The sequence below is a fragment of the Pollicipes pollicipes genome, unplaced genomic scaffold (assembly GCF_011947565.3).
Source record: "Pollicipes pollicipes isolate AB1234 unplaced genomic scaffold, Ppol_2.1 Scaffold_4881;HRSCAF=5763_pilon_pilon_pilon, whole genome shotgun sequence".
NCBI classification, from domain to species: domain Eukaryota; kingdom Metazoa; phylum Arthropoda; class Thecostraca; order Pollicipedomorpha; family Pollicipedidae; genus Pollicipes; species Pollicipes pollicipes.
Window position 1 is genome coordinate 44,540,938 of NW_023596576.1, and position 21,443 is coordinate 44,562,380.

Consider the following 21,443-nt stretch of genomic DNA (forward strand, 5'->3'; position numbering starts at 1 on the left):
TGGTGTATTCAATAAATGCTTAACCGTGACCAAATCATGGCGAGCGATGTACCTGGACGCGCAGACACCAGTTTAACAGCTAGCATTACTTTAGAATGCGTGCCGTTTGATCAAATGTGGAAATAACAAAACATGTCTGCCCATCTCCGGCATCTCTGCATCAGTTAGGACAGCAATATAGGGTACATATCCACCTTTGCAGCGTAAATGCAGCGTATGTGGTGCAGCGTAAACGTACATCATGTGGCGGAAACAATGTTCGCTAGGACAGCGATGATCACCGACAGTTTCACACAATTTGCCCATACCGTTCATCCTAGTATAGACATAGAATGATCTATTCATGATGCGACTCTAATTGCAAGAATCCCGTGATAATGCCACCTAGCCGTTCAACAAAAGTTGTTGCTCGCGCCGCACGTCCCCCTTCGGATGCGCAGCCGAGACAACGCCAAAACACACGTGCACGACGACGGCATGGGAAACAGGAATGTGCCAGAAGCACGTCGTCAAAGCACAGGTCGGCGATAGTCGATATCAGAAGCACAACCTGTGGACTTCCCAAGCCGGTGCGGTAGTCGGTGCGGCGCGCTTGCCGCATACCGCCCCCGACGCTCGCTGACACTCCAGTGCCGTCGACCACACGCACGTCCACCCGCGAGCTCTCGCCTCGTCTCGGCCGCCGAAGTGGCGGCGGTCGTCAGCCCGCCCCGGCCCGGCGCCAGCGGCGGAGCACCCGCAGCCTCTACCCCGCCGGCCGTGCGCATCAGTCGCCCTTGACGTGCGTGCCGTTGGCGGCCGGCTGGGCGGCCTCCTTCTGGCCGTGCGCGTCGGTCGCGCAGCCGCCGGCCGCCTCGCTCCTGCTGCTGAACGGACACTTGAGTCCGTCCGCGGCCGGCGCCGGCCCGGCAGCGCTCGGCTCGACGGCCCCCCACGGGTTCCAGAAGCGCAGCATCAGCGGCTGCAGGAACCGGTGCCACAGGTACAGCACCACTGGCACCACGATGCACGAGATGCACACCATTCTGCAACCACCTGCAGTAAACGGGAAGGGAGACTGGTGAGTGATTCCGGGGTTTATGCAGCCGAGGTGGCGGTATGATTAGGATGAAGTCTGACGCTGAAATCATGCAGCTCTTTCAAGACGATTTATTTAGAGGTGAACGAACGGTCCCAATTTTCGAAGGAAGTGTGAACGCAAAATGAAACAAAATGTGTACCCAATTTTTTAAAATATACTCACATCGCTACTGCAAAGTTTAACGCATGCCCGGGTGGCCGGTTAAATACCCTTCGCTCGGGTGGGAGGGGGGTCAATTTGACCTCTCGCCCAGAGTCCTCAACAACAAACAAGGCTAGAAACACAAAATTCACAGGGAATCGGCCGGTACGTGAACTCACTTGTGTCAAATATTGAAACTCATAGGCCATGACCTTCAGTCAAAAAGGTCAAACCAAGTCAAACTCCAGATTGGTGTCCAAAGTGGCCCCATACCTCATGCAACCGCGGTGAACCTAGATGCTTATTCTTAGCAAAAACCCACTGGTACTCATTCAAGGTGAGTGACCTTGTTTGACTTTTAGGAAGTCATGGTGACTAAAGTTATACAAGACTGCCTGGACTTTTGACTTTGAATATGCACCAATGGTTATGCTGTTCAGAACGTTTCTAAAAACAAATTGTTGACCTGGGTCATTTCACGTCAGTTATCTATTCTGACCTTTAACAAGTCAATGGAAGGTCATCACGCGGTCACTGTTACTAATAAATTCGAAATGGTCACCAGAAACTACCCAATCAAGCAAGCTCTCGAGTAAAAACAGGTTAGTTTTGACCGCGGTCTGACCTTCGTACCAGAACATTGGCCGATGGAACTTGTTCATTCAATTGCCTTTCCTGAGAAACCAGTTCGGATATGCATGGTTTCATCTAATATTTCTTTGTCGCAGCAGTTCCTTAGAAATTACTTCCGTTAATTCCATGGCCTGACTTTGACCTGCCATAGGTCAGCTATCTTCCAAGATGCATACATATTTGTGATACTGAAAGATGCGCTATCCAATTGTCTATAGCTTTGCGAAATTTGGCGCGACTGCGTCCAACCGTTCGGAAATCATTTTGGAACAACTTTCGGAGGAGAGAAGGGGGTTGGGGGCATATTGACCCCCACCCAAGCGCGTGTTAATAACAAGGTATTAAGTCTTCACCATTCCACTGTGATGATTGTAGACTTCACGACCCTGTGACTAAAATCTGAACTAAGAGATATACAAAAATAAATCGACGAGGTAATAAATAACAAACACAACTTAGCATCACACATACATTACACAAACACACATAACTGTCCCGTTTTTAGTCCGCTAACGTAATCTCTTGCTGTGAAATAAGTATTCCCGGTATGTGTTTAGGCTTTAAGCCTTATGTTGCACAACCTCTACCATACTTAGTTGTACAACACCATGAGATCAAGGAAACCACATGAGCTGGAAATATGGCCAGGTGCAATTGTAGGTCAGATGAAAGGACACAGCCAGAGTTTTGCAAGCGGGCACCATGATTAATGAAGAACCCCCTTTGGTACAGAGCCCTCCCAACGACAAAACACGGGCTTTGACCGTTGCAATTCGACGAGGCCGAGTTTTTTCCAGCTTTGCTTTTTCCTTCTTGAACTGAAACATAAGCCAACAGAAGATGTCATTTGGCTGCATTTCAACGTCCTAAAGTGAAGGAGCCAGGTACGCAACGGCCGCATGGAGTAAGCCACCAGTGTTACTCACTTTTAAATGGTTCAGTCGGCCGCCTCTAAGCCTACAACAGTTGGGGACGTTACCAGAGTTTTTCGGCGTTATCCAGGCATATTAGGCGGGGGGGGGGGGGGGGGATTTGAACACCATCGCAGGTCAAAACATGGCGGAACGAAACTGTTATTGATAAAGTCATCTAACGTTCTACTCGGTATTCGTCCTCTCCTCTTTATCGACTGCAGCAGAAATGTATCATTTCATTCTGAGCATGCCCGCACCGAAGTCCGTTAGAGCCAACACACATATGTCCATCGTTACATTTTCCGCAGGCCGTGCCGTGTCGAGCCCGAAACTAACACCAGCCGGCGGTCGCTGGGCGGGCAAAAACGGCCGCGTGTCGGAAAGCGGTGCCTTCTAGGGCTCTGTGAAATCAATTCGTACGTGTGGAGGATAGTCCGGGCTTTAAATTTAGCCCGTGTAGTCTTCAACTTAATACTTAGAACGGCTTACATTTACAGACGCAAGAAACCTTGAGGTAATGGTGGAATCTTCAATGCTGCGTGTTGCTGAAACTGCTAAGCCGTCCAGAGAATGAACCTCAACTTTGACAGGTGAAAAGTGCGACCCAGTCTAACCTTTAAATACTGCCAATCGATTTTCAAAAGCCAAGGTTTTTGCGGCTGGTCGGTTTTAGGTCGGCGGCTGGCCGGCCCGGGACCGATGGTGAGTCAACTAGGGTTTTGTTATAAGCTGCTGGCAAATGACGAATGCGGGACTCTACAATTGGCTATAATTTTGGGTACTGGAAGGCAACTCTATTCCCACCGTTTTTCAAAATCGTTCCATCCATTTAGACACACACCGAAATCCAAACGAAATTCGAAATTTCAAGCCCTTGGTAAATTTTCCAATGTCTACCGGCCCACGAGAAATATCTCCAGCCGTTGCAGATACCGCAGTAGCCAGAGAGCTGCCTGGGTGACATGTCGCTGTCCCAGCAGTTAGCACATGCTGGAAAAATGACCATCAGAAAGCGTAACAACTGACTTATCCGTAAAACATGTGCATGCGCATACGTGTTTCCATCACACCGAATAAAATACGAGATTTAAAAACGTACGATATAAAACAGATGCAATACACATAGCGCCTGAAGGCATTGATGACCGTGGTCGAATGGTTAAAGGAGTAGATTTATGCATCTAAAACTTATGGTTCGGGTTCATGCGCTTGTATTTCTTTTTATCATCTTCCCAACCATCCCGAGGTCGCCTGGCCGGGTCGGCTAGCCGAAAACTAACCTTGAGAAGGGTTTGGAGGCATTGATTTCCCGCACGTGATCGTTCCCGCACACCCGCCACCCGCCGCCTGATATTAGCTACCGAGGTCGACGCAGCTCGGTGCGACGGCGACAAACAACGTCGGGTATTGGTGTTTTTACTCTAGAAATTCGAGCGGGCATGTTCAAAACTATGTCATATAATTGCATCACTCATCTAATCTGAGAAAGGATGGACACTCTCAGGCCAACAGATGCTGCCATGTCAAGCAAATTCTGATCCCATTGATACATCTACCCTTTTGAATCTCGAGGAGATCCGTTATATTTCCAAGACAGGGAGCTCCATGAGCAGAACCCCAAAAAGTATGGTGGCTGAGGTACCTTTTTTGGCCAACAACTGAAGGGCCGTTTTGTCCCACCCATGGGGTTTCAACCAGCTACTGTTCCTGCGACATGGGGCCCGGTGTCGATCTGGAGGCCATCAGATCAATACATCATACATCATTCCCTTGGATTGGAACTGTACTGTACTTCGACTGAACTGCACTTCCCTGATTTGGAAGTACAACATATATTGTCACAGAGTCCTCAGTTCAGCTTATTGGGCCTGAAGCTGACATCGCACAGACAGCACCAATTGAGACTGGGGCCACTGGCTGACGCACACCCTATGCATTGCCCCACTGAAGGCCCTTGCATTGTTTTTCTTTCTTTTCACATCTCCTTTCATTGTCGATCTGCTCCAGCTATGGATGAAGTAACCATGTCACTGAGTTTGGGGGGATTCAGGATTTGAGGGGTCAAAATGGAATTTGGAGACATAGCCTAGCAAAAAGATGGTCTTTTTAACAAAACAAAATGTAAGGAAACATGCATTCTAAGGGCATAATTTGATAGGCCAAAGCCCATTTTGTGAAAATTGGGTGACATGTCTTCCCAGCATCCCAATGGTCATACCCATGGCTTTCCCCAGGTCCCAGGACTCAAGTCCTCTTATTGACACAGAGCCCCTGCTAACAACTGTAGGTCCCTGACTGACACAGGGACCCTTCATTGCCTCACAGATCCCAACAAGTGCCAGAGGCATTCAGTGACAGTGATGCACTCCAGCCTCATTTCTGTTTGGGAAATGGATTCCAAGATAATTTTAAAGAGCCCCCCCCCCCCCCCCCAAGGGCACAAGAGACCCTCTGACACTGAGCCCAACCACACAGGCCAGACCCATTAGCATTCCCTACAGGCACTCATTCATCCTCTTGATCACCAGCCCCAAGTTGCTTCAGGAATGGGAGAGGGGAGAGGGGAGGGGCATGATCCTCCAACACTTCTTACATGTGCTCCTGGTCAGGCATACAACCCACAAACACATGTGGGCATGTGGTATGAGCCTATATGTAGGGATGAATTTACTTTTCTTTAAATCCACTTTATTCCAGATGTGTTTCATGCCAAGGATCAAACCTACATAAATTAGTGTCTAGTACATCAAGAGGGTTTCAGCACTGTGGTTAAGCATCCCAACCTTATCTTTGTGAAAAACATGTTCTTTTGAATTAACTGTATGTGCAAAGGTGCCTCTTATCTCAAAATCAAATAAAAAACACCAGTGTCTTAAGGCTTCAGAAGATTTAAGCACTGTGGTTCAGATTCCAATGCTTGGTTCAATGGCCAAACATTTGACTTGTGATTTATTTTAAGAAGATCTAGCCCATACATAATGCAACTACACAAACACCTTCCCTGAAACCACCTTAAAAATAAAATTACCTGATTATCAAGCTGTCACAAAACAACTGTCATGGACAGCATCATAAAGGAAGCACCAAGAACACAGACTTCCTGCAAGTTTTTAATGATGACGATAAACATGTACACACAGAACAGTGCTAGCAATGAATATTCAAGGCAGATATGGAAGTATGAGGTGAATAAAAACATATGTCTTTTAAACAGCATGCACTAAGTGTATGCCTACAGGGTGTCACGACATCAAGTAAACACTTGGGTAGTGTTCCAACGTGAAGTCCTGCATATGTCGTTGAACTTTGTGATGACTTGCCCCGATAATAAAGCAAACTGCAAGCACATAAAGGATGATTTTCCAAAATGACGCCGCTAAGACAAACACACCAGGAGACCATCACCAAAACCACGCTTTGCTCTGCGGCAACCCAAAATTTTCACGACTCACCAGTTGAAAAAGCATGCGTTTAATCCAATACTCACACTCCCCACGCGCTTGGTAAATATCGAATGTTGAAATAATACTCACGTGACGACCTCACACGAACAGCCAACCAGCCACAGTTCGCAAGGATCCGGTATTTAACTGGTAGCATTTGTACCGGGAAAGGTCAACATGACGTCGTGGGTTCAAGGAAGCACGTCGAGGGATTCGAGGTATCGAGTGAGAGAGATTTCTTACCGCACTTCATTTGATGCTCGCAATACTCATGTTTCAGTCCGTCTCAGTTCATGTGAAACTGATGAGGATTGTGCTCTATATCACCTCATACTTTAACATGATAAGCTCACAAATTCGATCTAGTTCAGTATGCGTACGGAATACCAAAGTATAATTGGAGTTTATATATATATACATATATATATATATATATATATATATATATATATATATATATATACATATACACATTAACACATATTTATGAATGAAAGTCATGTAAGGAGCCACATCAAAGTTAATTGAGACTAGAACACTTTTCTCATAGCACCATTCAACAATGTTCTCTGCGGTCACTTAACCATGCAATCGAGCCTTTCTCAACTTTTCTAATGTGAAAATGCTCATAGAACTTGAGGCTTTACCATGGACTAATAAACCAGTGAATACACCTGTTAGCTATACCATTGGCTACCCACGACGTACGTGGTCCATGGTTATCTTAACTGGCCAGGTCGTATAGCCGGCTGCAGTATCCTGCAACTTCATGAAAACGGATAGGCATTTTAGTATCCCATTTAAACCACTGTTTTCATAGCCAGAAATTATTCACGACAACGGCTTAATGCTTGCACTTCTAGGAACACCGGAATAGGCTGTAACTGAGTGTTATCACAAGTTTTTAGTGTTTCTGGGTTTATATTTAATTTTTGGTCATTATACTGACCTCCTTTTATTAAGGCAGCCTTGGTAGGGGAACCGATGTATTGGGGGTGGACTGAATCTGACTGTTACCAATGCTCTAGAACTGGGATTGTGGTCGTCGTTGTGCTAGGCCGTGGACCGATGATACCGCCCTGGTTAACCGGAAGTATCTGTTGGCGGTTGGCAGACATAGTCAGAAATGGGCAGTGAATTTGTAACAGAAGTGCCCAGCTCTCTAAAACAGCTAGCTCGTCTAGTTGTGAGGGGTTTCTACAAGATTGAAGATGCCCTCATTATTGATATGCTTGTCAGGAACCCCTGTAAGTCATTTAATTTCAGTATGATCAGCCTGCAGGGAGATGAATTAGATGCATGTTGTATTGCAGTGTGTTATTCTTGTGTGTTGCGAAACAAAATGTGTAGCAAAATTTTGAGGAAAATCACTTAATGTTATACCCTAATGAAGAGTGCTCTATGCATTTAGTGCACATAATGCTTCATGCATGACATAATGACCGTGTTGATGTTGTCGCATGATGCTCTGCCTATGATATGGTGCTATGCTTATAATACATTTCACTGCTTTCTTCCCACACAGTACATATGGTGTTTTTCTAAGACACTGAGTGCTTACTGTGACTCAAATTGACCCCACTACCCACCAGTGGGTGACTTTGAAGGCAGGCACCCAAGCCAACAGAGCTGCTGATGTGGATGGTTAGACATCAATAGATGTGCTCAAAATGATGATGATGTGATGTGCTCACTTTATTCAATGCTATTTGTTTTACTGACAGGATCTATTTTTTGCAATATGGTCTTGCTAAAATTTTAAGCCACCTTTTAAAGCACAACAATGCATATGCATATACAAGAAATGTGCACCAAGGCCAAAATTGTCCAAATGTATGATAATTGAGATGGGGTTTGGAGCCATCATTTTCATAAATTGGACAAATTAATTATTATTCTTATGATGCTACACCATAGGACATGGTTGAAAAAGACTTGCAAAGCACTCCTGCTGCCCCCCCCTCCCCTCCCCAACTTACATAACAGTTCCTGTGCTTCTGCATTCCACTGCATTCATCTGATGGTGTGTTTGCAATTCAACAGGCAGTTAAGTGTAATCAGATGAGGCAATCCAGGATGAGCCAACAGGTGGTGGCCTAGATGTGGGCTGTAGGAAAAGATTGGCAAGGGCAAGGAAAAGGAAGCAGGATGTGTAGTTATGTTTGGACCATCCTGCGGCCAGGCACAGGCAATGATGAGAAAAGATAGTGTGGCAAAGCCATGAGGATTGACAATGTATGCAGGAAGTTGATCAAGGTTCCAAGGGTATAGCACTGCTGGCAGAAAGAGCAGAGTAGACATTTGCCCCAGTTTTCCTCAATCAGGATTTTGTTCTTTCTAATTTTGGTCATACAACATACTTTTGTTCATGCTTTCTCCTTCAAAATACTATTTGCAGGTTGGGTTGTGTCCCAGACCCAAGATTCTAGTTTTGCCCCAGCCTCATTCTGATTGCCCTTGGCATCAGACATGGTTGGGTTTCAGTAACCAGCTGGCATTTCCCATTCCTGCCAGGGTGGGATGCAGGGGATGTCATATAGCCTCAACAGCTGAGTGTGTCCTGAACCCCTAACAACACATGGACACCCATGAAGCCTGCCCCCATTGCAATGGTAGTTGGTGTGACTGCTGCCACCCTTGTTATGCCACATTGTTCTCACATGGCTGCATTTGAAGTTAGGCATAGTTAAAATGGGAGAAATGTAGTGTGGTTGGTATAATAAGCTGGAAAAATGGCAGTATGGATCAAAAAGGAAAACAACATGTTGTGATTTGCTATCTGATATAGGCTGCTGTAGGGCCAGGCCAGAATGTTCCACAATGAAATGTTGTGTGTGCATTGCATATGGCATGCATGGTAAACCCATTTGTATGCTACATATGAATTGTGCCCATGAGACAGGTTCTTTTGTATGGCAACCAGGAAGTTGGATAAAGACTGTCTCAAAAAGATATATTTCATTGTGGCATCCATGTCACAGCATTGATGGGCAGGGGTGCTCCTAGTGACCAAATTCTTTATTTCAGGCATGAAGGAAGATGATATTTGTGAGCTCCTCAAGTTTGAGCGAAAAATGTTGAGGGCAAGGATCGATACATTGAAGAATGACAAATTTATCCAGACAAAGATGAAGATGGAGACTGGGCCAGATGGAAAAGCACAAAGACAAAACTACTACTACATTAACTACAAGGTGAAAATTTTTCCTTGTGGTGGTAAGAATCAGGGTAAGGTTGCAGCCTGTTGGCATGTCATTGCTTGTACCCATGCTAAGAGAGATGCAAACATGTGATGAGAGCAACTTTTGATCTAATTATCGGAAGTGAAAAATAACCCTTGCCTTATGATGACGTCATTCAACATCATGTCTGTATGTGTCAATAGCAGCATTGGCATTTAATTCAGTCTATTGCAACTTTTACTGATGTATCATATATTCATTAGTGTCATGAAATGGCAATGCCACCGCTGTCATTTAGACTGCTGTGTTTGAGATTTTTTCTCTTTCCAGGTGTTTGTGAATGTTGTCAAGTATAAGTTAGACCACATGCGCCGAAAAATGGAAACAGAGGAGAGGAATGCAACAAGCCGTTCAAGTTTCAAATGTCCAAACTGTCTCAAAACATACACAGACCTGCAGGTAAGCATATTTGAGTATTTGCTTCTTTCATATGTTAAAAAAGCTGCTGTAGTGACACGAGGTAAGATAAGGCAAACTCTGTCGTCCCTGTCCCCATGTGAATCGGAAGAGCGCCGAACACCTGACCGCTATATGGCATACAGCAGGGCACCAAACACCTGACCACTATATGGCAGACAGCAATGCGCCGAACACCTGACCGCTACTTGGCAGACAGCAGAGCGCCGAACACCTGACCGCTACCCGAACACCTGACCGCTATACGGCAGACAGCAGGGCACCGAACACCTGACCACTATATGGCAGACAGCAATGCGCCGAACACCTGACCGCTATACGGCAGACAGCAGGGCACCGAACACCTGACCACTATATGGCAGACAGCAATGCGCCGAACACCTGACCGCCACCCGGCAGACAGCAGGGCGCCTTTCCCGGAAGCAGCGCATAGGCGTGACCAATGCATTAGGTGTCTTTTAATGCATTTTGTTAAAATATATCATGCAATATGCCATTCCTAACACTTAGCCTACAGCGCCCAACTCAGAAAGAAGTAACATTTGTTCGGGCGCTGCCTTCCTCAGTTACTTTTAGGTCATTGTACATTATTGTATCAGACATGGGCTGGTTATGACGAACGTCTGCTTATTTTTCGGAAGGGTCCTTTGTTTTGTCACACCTACCGCAAGAGAAATGAATACAACAATTCACTTTGGGTGGGCGCGGATGGGGGGGGGGGGGGGGGGGGGAGGGAGCGATCGCGGTGGGCGGCTGAAAACCGCAAAGCCTGTCTTGACAAAAAAGGTTACGTGACACGCGATGTGGGGCTGCTGAAAAAGTACGTATGCTTCATAGCCAGCCATTTTTAAGCTTCCATGATGCAAGTTCCTTTCGCTCGCGATTCCCTTAAGTTCTGTTAAGAATTCCGTTAATTTCGTTGAAGGCTGCCCGTCCTGTGAGGCTGACCCCAGTCTTTTCTTGTCCCTCATTTTGATTTTGGGAATATTGCTGGAATTTAACGCGAGGTACGAGCTCAATACGATCATCCGAGATGTCTAGACCTGCTCGGCCAAATTTATCGTCTACAGACTAATTGACTACCGGAACGTTAACTCATTGGCAGAAGCTGATTAAATTGTGATAATGAGACAATCGCGATCGTGGAAAGTCAGACAAAGATGGCTTTCGCAGTGTCGCGTGTTGATTTGACATAGACACAACGCCACCGAAGGACATACATTTAGCCATTTCATACAGCGCTATACGGTGCACACAAGCCGTCTTTTAACGTTGTTAGAAACAAGAATATACAATTTAGACAAATGCTATCTCTAGTTGGCTTGTCGCCTACCCATTAGCCCGAGCTGGGCGTCAGTGAGCCACCCTGTCTCACAGGCGGACCAGCTGTTCGATCTTACGACGGGCGAGTTTCTCTGCACCTTCTGCTCGACGCCGGTGGAGGAGGACGAGGCGGCCATGCCGCGCCAGGACTCCCGCATGATGCTCGCCAGGTTCAACGAGGTCATGGAGCAGCTGTTCGTCCTGCTGCGGGAAGTGGAAGGTCAGTGCGCGGCGGGACGACGAGAGCCGGCACCGGCTTCGAGACGGCCGCTGTTAGTGGGCCTTGTCAGACAGTTGCGACCCTCGCTTTGGGGACGGTGAACTCTGACATGACGTGGAAAAAACGGTTTTTGTCGGCGAATACACTCAAGCGGTCTGAAATTTCTTCGGTTACCTTTTCAAGTCATTGCACTGTTTTCGCATCGCACAAGACCGCAAGAAGTGTTTCTTCCCCCTGGTGCCTCAAGCCATGGCTTCAGCCGCTTACTGTTCATCTTAGCCTTTCCATAAGAGCCTCTTCACAACTCTTGTTCATAAATTACGGCTGTTGAGCTCTGTATTTCGCTGCCCATAGAAGTGTCTGTGAGATTTAAAACCAAAACAGCTTCCCTGCTCAGCAGATTCCGGAATTATATTTAGTTGTGTCGTGATGAAAAACCACGTTCAAAGCTGACAAGGAGGGCCTAAGTCCCGTGAGTCCCCCCCCCCCCCCCCCCCTCCCCTTCTCCTTGGCTGTGCCACTGCCTCCGCAATGCATTCGTTTATTTTTAAATGATAGTTTTCACCACATTTCCCCGGACGTCTCAGTTCACACCGCGTTCTGCCCACCACGTGTGCCTCTGACCTGGCGCGCCCGCCCCCGCCCCCGCTGTTGGCCGGCCGGCCGGTTCTCTCGTCACCGGTCGCGCTCCGGTTCCGACAGGCATCAAGCTGGCGCCGGAGATCCTGGAGCCGGAGCCGGTCGACATCCAGGACATCCTGCACCGCGACGACCGCAAGAAGGCGCGCCGCGACACGGCCGGCGGCGACGGCGTCTGGTCGGGCGAGGCCACGCGCAACGCCGGCTTCAACGTGAGCCGCGGCCGGCCCGGCGGCCCTCCCCCCTCGCCGACCCCCGGCCAGGCGGCCCCGCGCCGCCCGGGGTCGGCCCCGTGGTGTGGGGGTGGTGGGGGACGAGGGTGGTGGGGTCATGGCTGCGTCTGACGAACGAGGAGACTGGTGGGATTGTTGACGTCCGGTTGGAGGGGATTTAACTAAGCTCTTTGTCGTGCGCTTTGTCGCGGCGGTTTCAGGCTGTGCATTGTGCTACTTCTTGTTTTGTCACTGCTCTCAGAATCGCATTGAAGTCATTGGCAGTGGTATGGAGCCGATTACACTTTTGGCGGCTGGAGACTCCTGTCTCTCGCGGCTTAGGCATCAACTGGTTTTGGGATGCAGTTACCTTGCAAGGACGCCTCATTCCGAATTAAATCGTCAGAAGGTCGATATATGGGCATGCTGGTGTTCTGTTGCAGTGTGGGCGAGAAGGCCCCAGTTTGAGGTTTAACGTCAGGTCTGTGGGCGTGGCCTGTAAAATACATTCAAGGTGTTGTTTGTGATTGTGATGTTTCCCTCCCCAAACCTTGTTCACAAATGGGTCCGGTGTGTACACATGCCCTGCAACCGTCGCCTGCTTCCCTTTCTACCATCACCTTTCCCGTCTCCTGTAGGCCTCGTCCGCCGTCCCTCCCACAGCATCTCCCGCCGTGTGGTGGTTCCATCTCCCTGCACTGCTGCCCCACATCGCCACCGCCCTGAACCCCGCTGACACTTCGTCACACCACCACCGGCAGGACGAGACCACGGTCAACATCAACATGGAGGAGGAGGGCGCGGCGGCACCGGAGGCGACGCGCAAGGAGCGGCCCGTCTGGATGATGGAGAGCACGGTCATCACGGAGGACGCGGACGCCGACGGCGCGGCCGCCTCCGACGCGGCCGACGCCGGCGAAGAGCGCGGCCGCGACGACATCATGTCCGTGCTGCTGCAGCACGAGAAGCGGGAGAGCAAGCGGCCCGTCATCCCGGGCCAGGAGAGCAGCGACGACAGCGAGCCGGAGATTATCGGCCACACCACCTCAAAACGTGAGTCCCGACGGCGGCGGGCTGGGGGGGGGGGGGGGGGGGGGAGGGGGGGGCAGCGCGCTCGGGCAAGAGATGCGCTTTGGTGGGTGCTGGTGGCTGGGCCTTTGTGCGGCTTTGCTATGCGTTGCGAAACGGGCCTCGGCAGTGAACGGCGTGGTGACGTCATTGGTGGTGGAGATTGGGGTCAGGCCTAAGACCCGACCTCGCGCTGGCCTGTGGAATCTTGTCTAGTCGCTCAGGCGTGGCGGCCCTTCGAAACGGGGTCGTACGGCTGCCTGTGCTGTGCCCAGTCATGATCGTGCTTGAGGCTGGCTCCCGATCCGCGATCCGCGTGGCCCGACCCACCCGAACCTGTGTTTGTGCCGACGGCCGTTCTCCCGTCCGAGTTGGTATCGAGACCGGTCTCAGACGCGTGCTCCTCGCTGTCGATGGACCAGACCCGTGACCGCCGCTCGCTCCGCCCTCAGCCATCGACGTCAGCGACGACCTGGAGTTCATGGACTCGGACGACGACGAGGCCACGCCCACCGTACAGGTCGGCACCGAACGCATCCCCATCGCTGACGTCGGCGATGACGTCATCGCGCGCATGACGGCCGACGAGAAGGAGGCGTACATCCTGGCGTACCAGGAGTACTATTCGCACATTCACGAGTAGGGTGGGCGCGCGGCCATACAACGGAGTCGAGTCGTGTTGCAGGCGCGGGCAAGTGATAGCATGATCATCCCAGTGTCATTTTGTGTTGCGAGACCGAGAACTGTGCGGCCCGTGTTAGCAGATTTGAGGTGATGATGTGAACTGTGCAAAGCAGCAACGCTGTGTTGACAACGCGGCGCGCCGGTGCGCTAAGGTGGCCGCTTCAGGTTGTTCGGCGCTGCACGTGCTTGTAGTGTCGGATACGGAGCCAGTATCGTGTGTTGTACCGGTCGCATGCTGTGACGGCCTGTTGTTCAGTGGTGTTTTACGTGCGGACGGCGTGCGGCCACGTAATCATCGCGTTAGTGCTACAGCGGGACTGATCATGGCTTTCGGTCGGGGAAAGTGATGAATCAAGACGCGGCACGTGCATTAATATGAATACACCATGTTCTCGCAAACTTTTTTGGATCGTTCATCCGAGCCGGCTGGACAGTGAGGCGCCGGCGGGTACTTGTCAGAAGAGGCCGGGTCCGGTGAGCCTCCGGGTGACGGGTATTGGAGCAGCAGTCCCATGCCGGTCACTGAGAGTGCTGGTCCTCAGCTGCCGGGGCTGAGACTGGCCGAGGAGTGACGGCACGCTCACGCGGCGGGACGTGTCGGTGAAACGCTTTGGGACACTGATGGGGCTGCTTATTTGGCCGTCTAATGTTTACTCTGCATAATGAGTTCCGTTGCGGTCTTAACTGACGCGTCAAAGGCGGGCATTGTTTGTGTCCCGTGTCCAAACAGCTTTTGCACCACCTTGTACAATTGCGTGAAGTTCCAGACGCAGTAACAACAAAGAAAAATGCGTGCAGTGTGAAAAGGCTTATTGCTTAAGATTGTGGGGTCTAATCGTTATGCGGGGGAGTGGCGTGGCATTGGTTCTGTTGTCCGTTGGGTGGCACAGGATTTCCCGGGTTTGTTCCATCGTCGTTCCCACTGCAGGTGCATGAGAAGAGTTCAATCGCAGGTTTTATTACATTCCAGACGAAGACGAATAAACGGAACTCAAACAACACATCCACATTAATCAACACTGGTCACCGCGCAATTCAAGTGCTGCATAGGGTTGTAGCCTCTACGAACAGCGACACAACCGCATCTGCATGTGCCCCTTGAGCAATGTTCAGCCCATCCTGCACGATTTTTGCGTGTACACAACTAAAACATCGCGCACATCGCACACAGTGTTCTGAGTGACAGTCCGGCGGCTGGTCACTGCAGTGCAGTATCCCACCCGTATTGAACGGACACAGCCCGACAATGCAACGCCCCTCGGGACGCCCCCAACGCCCAGCGCCCCTTCAGTGGTCTCCATGCCGCTCGTACCACCCGAGTCCTTTTTGTTGCACCGCCCAGAGGCCGCAGCGGCTTGTCTGCTATGGACACCACCCAGTAATCAGTGCATATTGCATCTTGCGCAATGCCCAGACTGCTGAGGTAAACAGCAGCAGCTGTGTTCGGCTGAGCGGATAGTGCTGAAGCGGGCGTTGCCACTGGAACGCCGCCGCAGCAGCAGCTGTGTTCGGCTTCAGTGGACGGTGGTGGAGCGGGGCCGTGCCACTGAAGGGCGGCAGCCACAGCAGCACCAGCTGTGTCCGGCTTCAGTGGACGGTGCTGGAGCGGGCCGTGCCACTGAAGGGCGGCAGCAGCAGCTGTGTCCGGCTTCAGTGGACGGTGCTGGAGCGGGCCGTGCCACTGAAGGGCGGTAGCCGCGGCAGCAGGCCGTCCCGCTCTCCGATGCAAGCCACCACAGGCACCTGGACCAGGTCCAGGCCGCCGTCGATGACCACGTCCAGACGGAAGTAGACGGAGCGACCCACCATCGTGTCCCCGGGCTGGTGGCACACGCGGGCGAGAGGTTTCAGGCTACGATACCGGGGAGATACACAGATGACCTCACCCGATGACGGTCTGGCTTCGACCGCAGTCAGCTTTGCCTTGGTCGCGCTGCACCGCCGGATCGGGATGGAGGACGTGACAGGCAGAGGTGTGAGAGCCTCCTGTCCCTGGGGTATGGCTGGGCGAAGAGGCACGTGTTCAGTCCGCTCCTTTTGCGCGACACTCTTGATGTACAGGACACTAACGAAATAACGATGTAGGGCGTGGGTTAATACCCAGTGCATCCAGCCGTATCTTACCTTCGTCCTGAGTCTTAGGTAGATAGCATATACCACTACCGATGTGCGAGCTGGGCTGTGATTAAGATTGTCGTTAAAAGCGAAGATCACAGAAGCCCGTCTTTGGTGATAATCAACGGCACTGGCAAAAGTCTCTCTGGGATGCCTGGTACTCAACTTGGAACTTTACGACATAGTGGCCTGCATGAGCGCAAGTGAGCTCGTCATACGAACTGTACCAGCACTGTGTCTATAAAAGTTTGATCAGTTGTCCAAAAACAACAGTGAATTCCCCTGGTGTAAGAAAGGGATCAAGCCAGTCATGCTTATACAGTAGCAGCGAGTCCTTGGCGATCATCACACCCACATCACAGCGAGTTCAGCGGCTGGCTCAGCCTTCAGCTCACCTCAAAGCTGACCAGCAGTGGGACGGCCTGGCCGGCGGGCAGCTTGCCGGCGCGCGGTCGCACGCGCAGCCCCGTCAGCGGCGGCGGCGGCCGCAGCCGGTACACCACGTCGGCCGCTCCTGCGTTCTCCAGCAGCAGGCGGCCGGCGCCGGCGTCCCCGCGGCGCACCGACCCCAGGTCGAGCACGCCCGGCCGGCAGCGCACGGCGCCCGGCGGCAACGGTCGCGGCGCGCCGGCCAGCAGCATCTGGCGCTCGGAGACGAGCGGGCGCCAGCGGGGCGCCAGCGGCGGCCGCGGAGCCTGGCGCACCTGACCGAGGAACTCGCCGCCCGCCTCCGACAGAAAGTACGGCGGGAAACGCTGCGGGCGCACGCGCGCCATGACGTTAGCTGCTGCAGCGCAGGGGCGTAGCCAAGGCGGGGAATGTTTTTGCACGTTTTGACAGCTTAAGACGCCCATGGAACTTATGATGCGCTTTGAAAATCAGGTCCCACATCGAGATCGTCGAGGTAACGGCCAAGAGCTTCTTTGGCTGCTTGCTCCCCTCCCCCCCATGATTCGATTCAGCCATTTTCTCGGCAAAACTATTGCCGCCCTACCGCGGCAATGCCGACCACGATAAATGTCTTTGGGCATGGACTTCCAGCTGAGGCAGCTAGCTCAATGACAGGGGTGATCGGGCGGAAGGTGACCCCTACAGCCATGCTATTCAACGCTGTTCAGAAAACGTACCAACACCGCCTGATCAAATTCCGTCCTGGCCTCCGTGCAGGGGAAGCAGCATAACCTACAGAATCTCCAACTATCATACAGTACTGTCCTGACAAGCACGAGGACTGTATTGCTCCTCACGTTGGTACGGAGCATCTCACTGTAGCTCTCTATCTTGCTGGTCTCGCTCTGGTACTGTTGCCAGAACTCGGGCGACCACTTCGGCGGAGGCGGTGTGCTGGAAGTGGCCAGCTTGTGGTTCTCCTTGGCGGCCTCCAGCCTACAGCACAGCGTCACCACTCAGCACCGGGATAGGATAGACCGGAGCCTCACACACCCTCTGCTGCCACCGGTAGCCGGCACTGGGTAAAACGTACACGTTGCAAAAAAGATCGGACATAGATCTGGCCTATTTTGCTTGTCTTTTGCCGGTGAATGAATTTGCATACTTCCATGCAGCCACACCAGCTGAAGGCACGGCTGTTGGGGCTGCGGGCGTTGTTGCGGTGTCAGCGTGCCTCACCATTGTATCAGCCTGTTGGCCTCGTACAGGTGGACAGTCCGCTTAGGAGTCGGTGTTGCCCGTATCTGACCAATCAGCATCGCCAGGCTGTCACGCTTCGGCTTCCTTGGTCTCAGACGTGTCTCGTGCACCACGTTCACCACCTCCTGGTACATCTCCTCCTGTACCTGGAGACACAAGGTCACGTGCACCACACAGCGCGACGCGGAGCATGTGGTATGCGTAGGGCAGGGTCAGAGGGTACATTGTACCGCACAGCTCTGTATATGCCCGGTCCATCTTCTCCGGCACCTGGAGCACATCTCCTCCAGTACCTCCACTGGGAGTGATAAAATATATCGTGCCATGCACGCAACGGGTCTCACTCTTTTCAGCACTGAGCAAACAGACTAGTTTCCCACATCAGGAATCGGGCACTTTTGCTATCGACGTTAACGTTATATTATCGAAGGAATGTGAATGCCTCCCAGCGCCTTTGGGCTGCATACCTTTCCTGACACAGCCTCTTTCCTGAGCGTAAGAAAACAGGTGGAAATCGTACCAGGTAGTATTGCGAAAGGCTGGTGGTTATACTGCTGGACATCTCCACAAATCCCAGTCCGAAATGTATGACTCACCTGCCGCCATATGCTGTAAGTGACTCAGAACCCCTACGGAGAGCCCGGTTACAACATGCACCATGTCTGGCAAGGCAGAGCGACGCTTGTGACTTACTGGCGGCATGTGCACCAGCTCTCTGGTTTGAATCAGCTTGATGGCAGCTGGGGGCTCGGCCGACCGGTGCGACGGCTCAAAGTCGCCGGCGCCCCACCAGGTCATCGACCGGGTCACCGCTTCGTCCGTACACAGTAGACTCATGTCCCGGTTTCGCAGGTCTGAAACAACACCACGACCGTGCAGCCAGGTCGAAGAAAGTAGGCGTGGGAGGAAACTGCTGAAACACAGGGTGATTCAGGGTGACTAGGCACAGGGTGTCCACCACAGGGTGACAGCGCCCTCAAAGCGGCCGAGTAGACAACGCTAATGTTTGGAGAAATCAAAACATAATTGTATGTAAGATCCCGTTTCGGCGGCACGGAAGGAGAGGGGAAGACTACTTTTTCATGGACGCATGAAGAACGAAGTGCTGTATGAGCCTCGATTTAGTTTTGAAGTCTTGAGGACCTGTTGGAGAGAACATATTCCTCAGTTATTTTTGCTGTTCAATAAGCTGACATTTGCATTGATAAATATGCAGCTCAACGTATTTATCTGTTTCGGGGAGGAGGTTGTGCGCGCTTACTTGCAGGAACTATGCTATATTCCACATATGGCATCTTCCACCGCTCCTCCGGCATTTCGTTGGCGGCCAGCGGACGAAAAACCCGTACGGTCGACACCTCAGGATCAACGGCGTGGGCGTCGCGCCAGACCTGGCCGCCGCGCGACGTCTTGACGGAGCTGAGGTACCGCGACATCTCACTAGATGTCACCAGCTCGAGGCCGTCGCCCTCGCGGAAGAGGACGAGGAGGCGCGGCTGCTGTGGCAGCACGGTGCCCCGCTCCAGCTGAGCGCGCATGGCTAGCGTCTGCCCGTCGGCGGGACACGTGTCTCGGTCGTCCACCTGGAAACGACGGTCCTCTCAAAGCGGCCGATGGGTCGGGCAAGCCGACGCTCACACGGCCTGACATCGGGCCCTGATGCGGCGGCTTGGAAAAAAGTCGCGAAACCCTCGACTCAAGTCACTAAGTGCATCTGCAACGACTCCTGACACGCTCACGCCCACCCGAGCCTCGAGCGAACGTCTCGCACGCGGCTCGCATAGCCGTCTCACCTTCATCAGCCGGCCCCTCCTCGTGGCCCTGAAGACCCTCCTCCTTGCGTCCACTGTCTCGCAGAGCGTCTGGGTGAGCACCGGCGGCGCCAGCTCCGTCGCATCTGGCGCCGGCTCGTCGTCGGGCGCCGTGGTGACCACCGTCGGCAGGCCACCGAGCGCGCCGCCAGCCGCTGCCGCCAGCACCGAGCTGGGCTCCTCTGGCACAGAGGCCGGCGGGGCCGGCGGCGGCGGCGGCGGCGGCACCACCGGCCGGGTCAGCGGAAATGTGTGCACGGTCGGGTGCTGGTCTTTGGCGGCCGGCGGCACGGAGAATGAGGCCAGGTCCAGGCCGATCTGCAGGCTGGTGCCGTCCGACTGGCGCACGGCGAAGGTCCCCGCGCTGCTCGCTTCAATCACCGCCCCCTGGCGGATCACGCCGGTTCCGCACATCAGAGCTGCCACGCATGCACCAGCGACGGCCAAACCGCGTAGTGCATGCAAACAATGCGCGCAGAAGGCATTTTAAAACGCACATTCATGAGTTAAGGCTGTCTTACGACAGCATACCCTTAAGAGTAGTGACGTAAGCAGAAAGGCGTGCATATCATTCGTTTACTGATCATTATGTCGAGCATTATCTCCAAGATTGGTTTAAGGGTGTGTAAACTCAGGGCCCGCGCCACGCATTTGAGTGCGGGTGGGGATATAGTTTTCCAGGGCCTTAAAAAACGGAGTCTCCTTACAGGGATCTCCTGGGCGGTGTCGTTTTAATGAAGGAGAATAGTTATGAGCCCCCTTTTGCAGAAATTTCAACGATTACATATGCCAGCATCAGGGGCCGTCTGATTATCACAGCGGCATTCCAATCCATCAAAGCCCAGTGCCCCAGAAAAAAACATCCTGATGCATAAAGGAGCTCCTAGGTCAAACAGGGTGCTTCCGATTCACAAAATGTTTTCCGAACCACCAGAAGAGTCTCAATATCCTCAAACAGGACATTCTGACCCGGAAGGGCAGCTTTCCGAGGCATGGAAGAGGCCTCTCGTTCCAGAAAAGGGCTCTCCTGATATAGAGAGGGTGCCGCCACATTCAGAACAGAGCATTGTAATGTATGAAAGTGGCGTCCTTAGCGAATAGCTCTTACAAACAAAAACAGACAAAATGAGTATCATGATCTAGCATGTTTCATGATTCGTATGGAAGTCTCCTGCTTCAGAACACAAACCTCTTGTTGCGAAAAACCTTTTGAGCACGAACTGGTACTTTTCTAATTCAGTATCTGATTCAGTATCAGCATTCAATACCAAATCCCCTTGGCATGGTAAAAGCTTTTGTAATATACATGTAAGTAGAACACCTCCAGTTTGAGTAAAAGGGCCTCCTAAAATTTGGAGGGAACAGATGTATGACCTGACCTGACCTGTTCGATTGGCAAGTGGATGTGGCAATATCCTGCGGCAGGTGACCTGTGACTGATCTGCGGCAGGTGGACCTGCCCTGACCCACGGCAGGCGGGCCTGTCACAGACCTGTGGCAGGTGGATCTGTCACTGACCCGAGGCAGGTGGACCTGCCACTAACCCGCGGCAGGTAGACCTGTTACTGACCTGTGGCAGGTGGGCCTGTCTCTAACCCACGGCAGGTGGGCCTGTCGCTGACCTGTGGCAGGTGGGCCTGCCTCTAACCCACGGCAGGTGAACCTGTGACTGACCTGCGGCATGTGGACCTGCCCTGACCCACGGCAGGTGGGCCTGTCACTGACCTGTGGCAGGTGGATCTGTCACTGACCTGCGGCAGGTGGACCTGCCCTGACCCACGGCAGGTGGGCCTGTCACTGACATGTGGCAGGTGGGCTTGCCTCTAACCCACGGCAGGTGGGCCTGTCAC

The 21,443-nt window shown here is 52.0% G+C and overlaps 2 protein-coding genes across 3 annotated transcripts; one reads left to right on the forward strand and one right to left on the reverse strand.

Moving 5' to 3' along the window:
• LOC119101534 (UPF0729 protein AAEL015238) lies at positions 1-6,384 on the reverse strand. Of its 2 annotated transcripts, none has more exons than XM_037224879.1 (2): positions 6,303-6,384; positions 1-1,035 (listed from the first exon to the last, which is right to left on the reverse strand). In XM_037224879.1, exons 1-2 carry the CDS (start codon positions 6,367-6,369, stop codon positions 767-769), a joined length of 336 nt encoding a protein of 111 aa, XP_037080774.1. In that variant the 5' UTR covers positions 6,370-6,384; the 3' UTR covers positions 1-766. The 2 variants fall into 2 exon arrangements, with proteins under 2 accessions (XP_037080774.1, XP_037080775.1); XM_037224880.1 differs by having other exon boundaries at positions 6,222-6,308.
• Positions 6,385-7,223: 839 nt separating this feature from the next.
• Positions 7,224-14,190, forward strand: LOC119100986 (general transcription factor IIE subunit 1). Its single transcript, XM_037224220.1, has 7 exons — positions 7,224-7,459; positions 9,240-9,406; positions 9,725-9,853; positions 11,249-11,414; positions 12,117-12,265; positions 13,027-13,318; positions 13,786-14,190. The coding sequence occupies exons 1-7, from the start codon at positions 7,339-7,341 to the stop codon at positions 13,974-13,976; spliced, it is 1,215 nt and encodes a 404-aa protein (XP_037080115.1). The 5' UTR covers positions 7,224-7,338; the 3' UTR covers positions 13,977-14,190.
• The last annotated feature ends 7,253 nt before the right edge of the window (positions 14,191-21,443 follow it).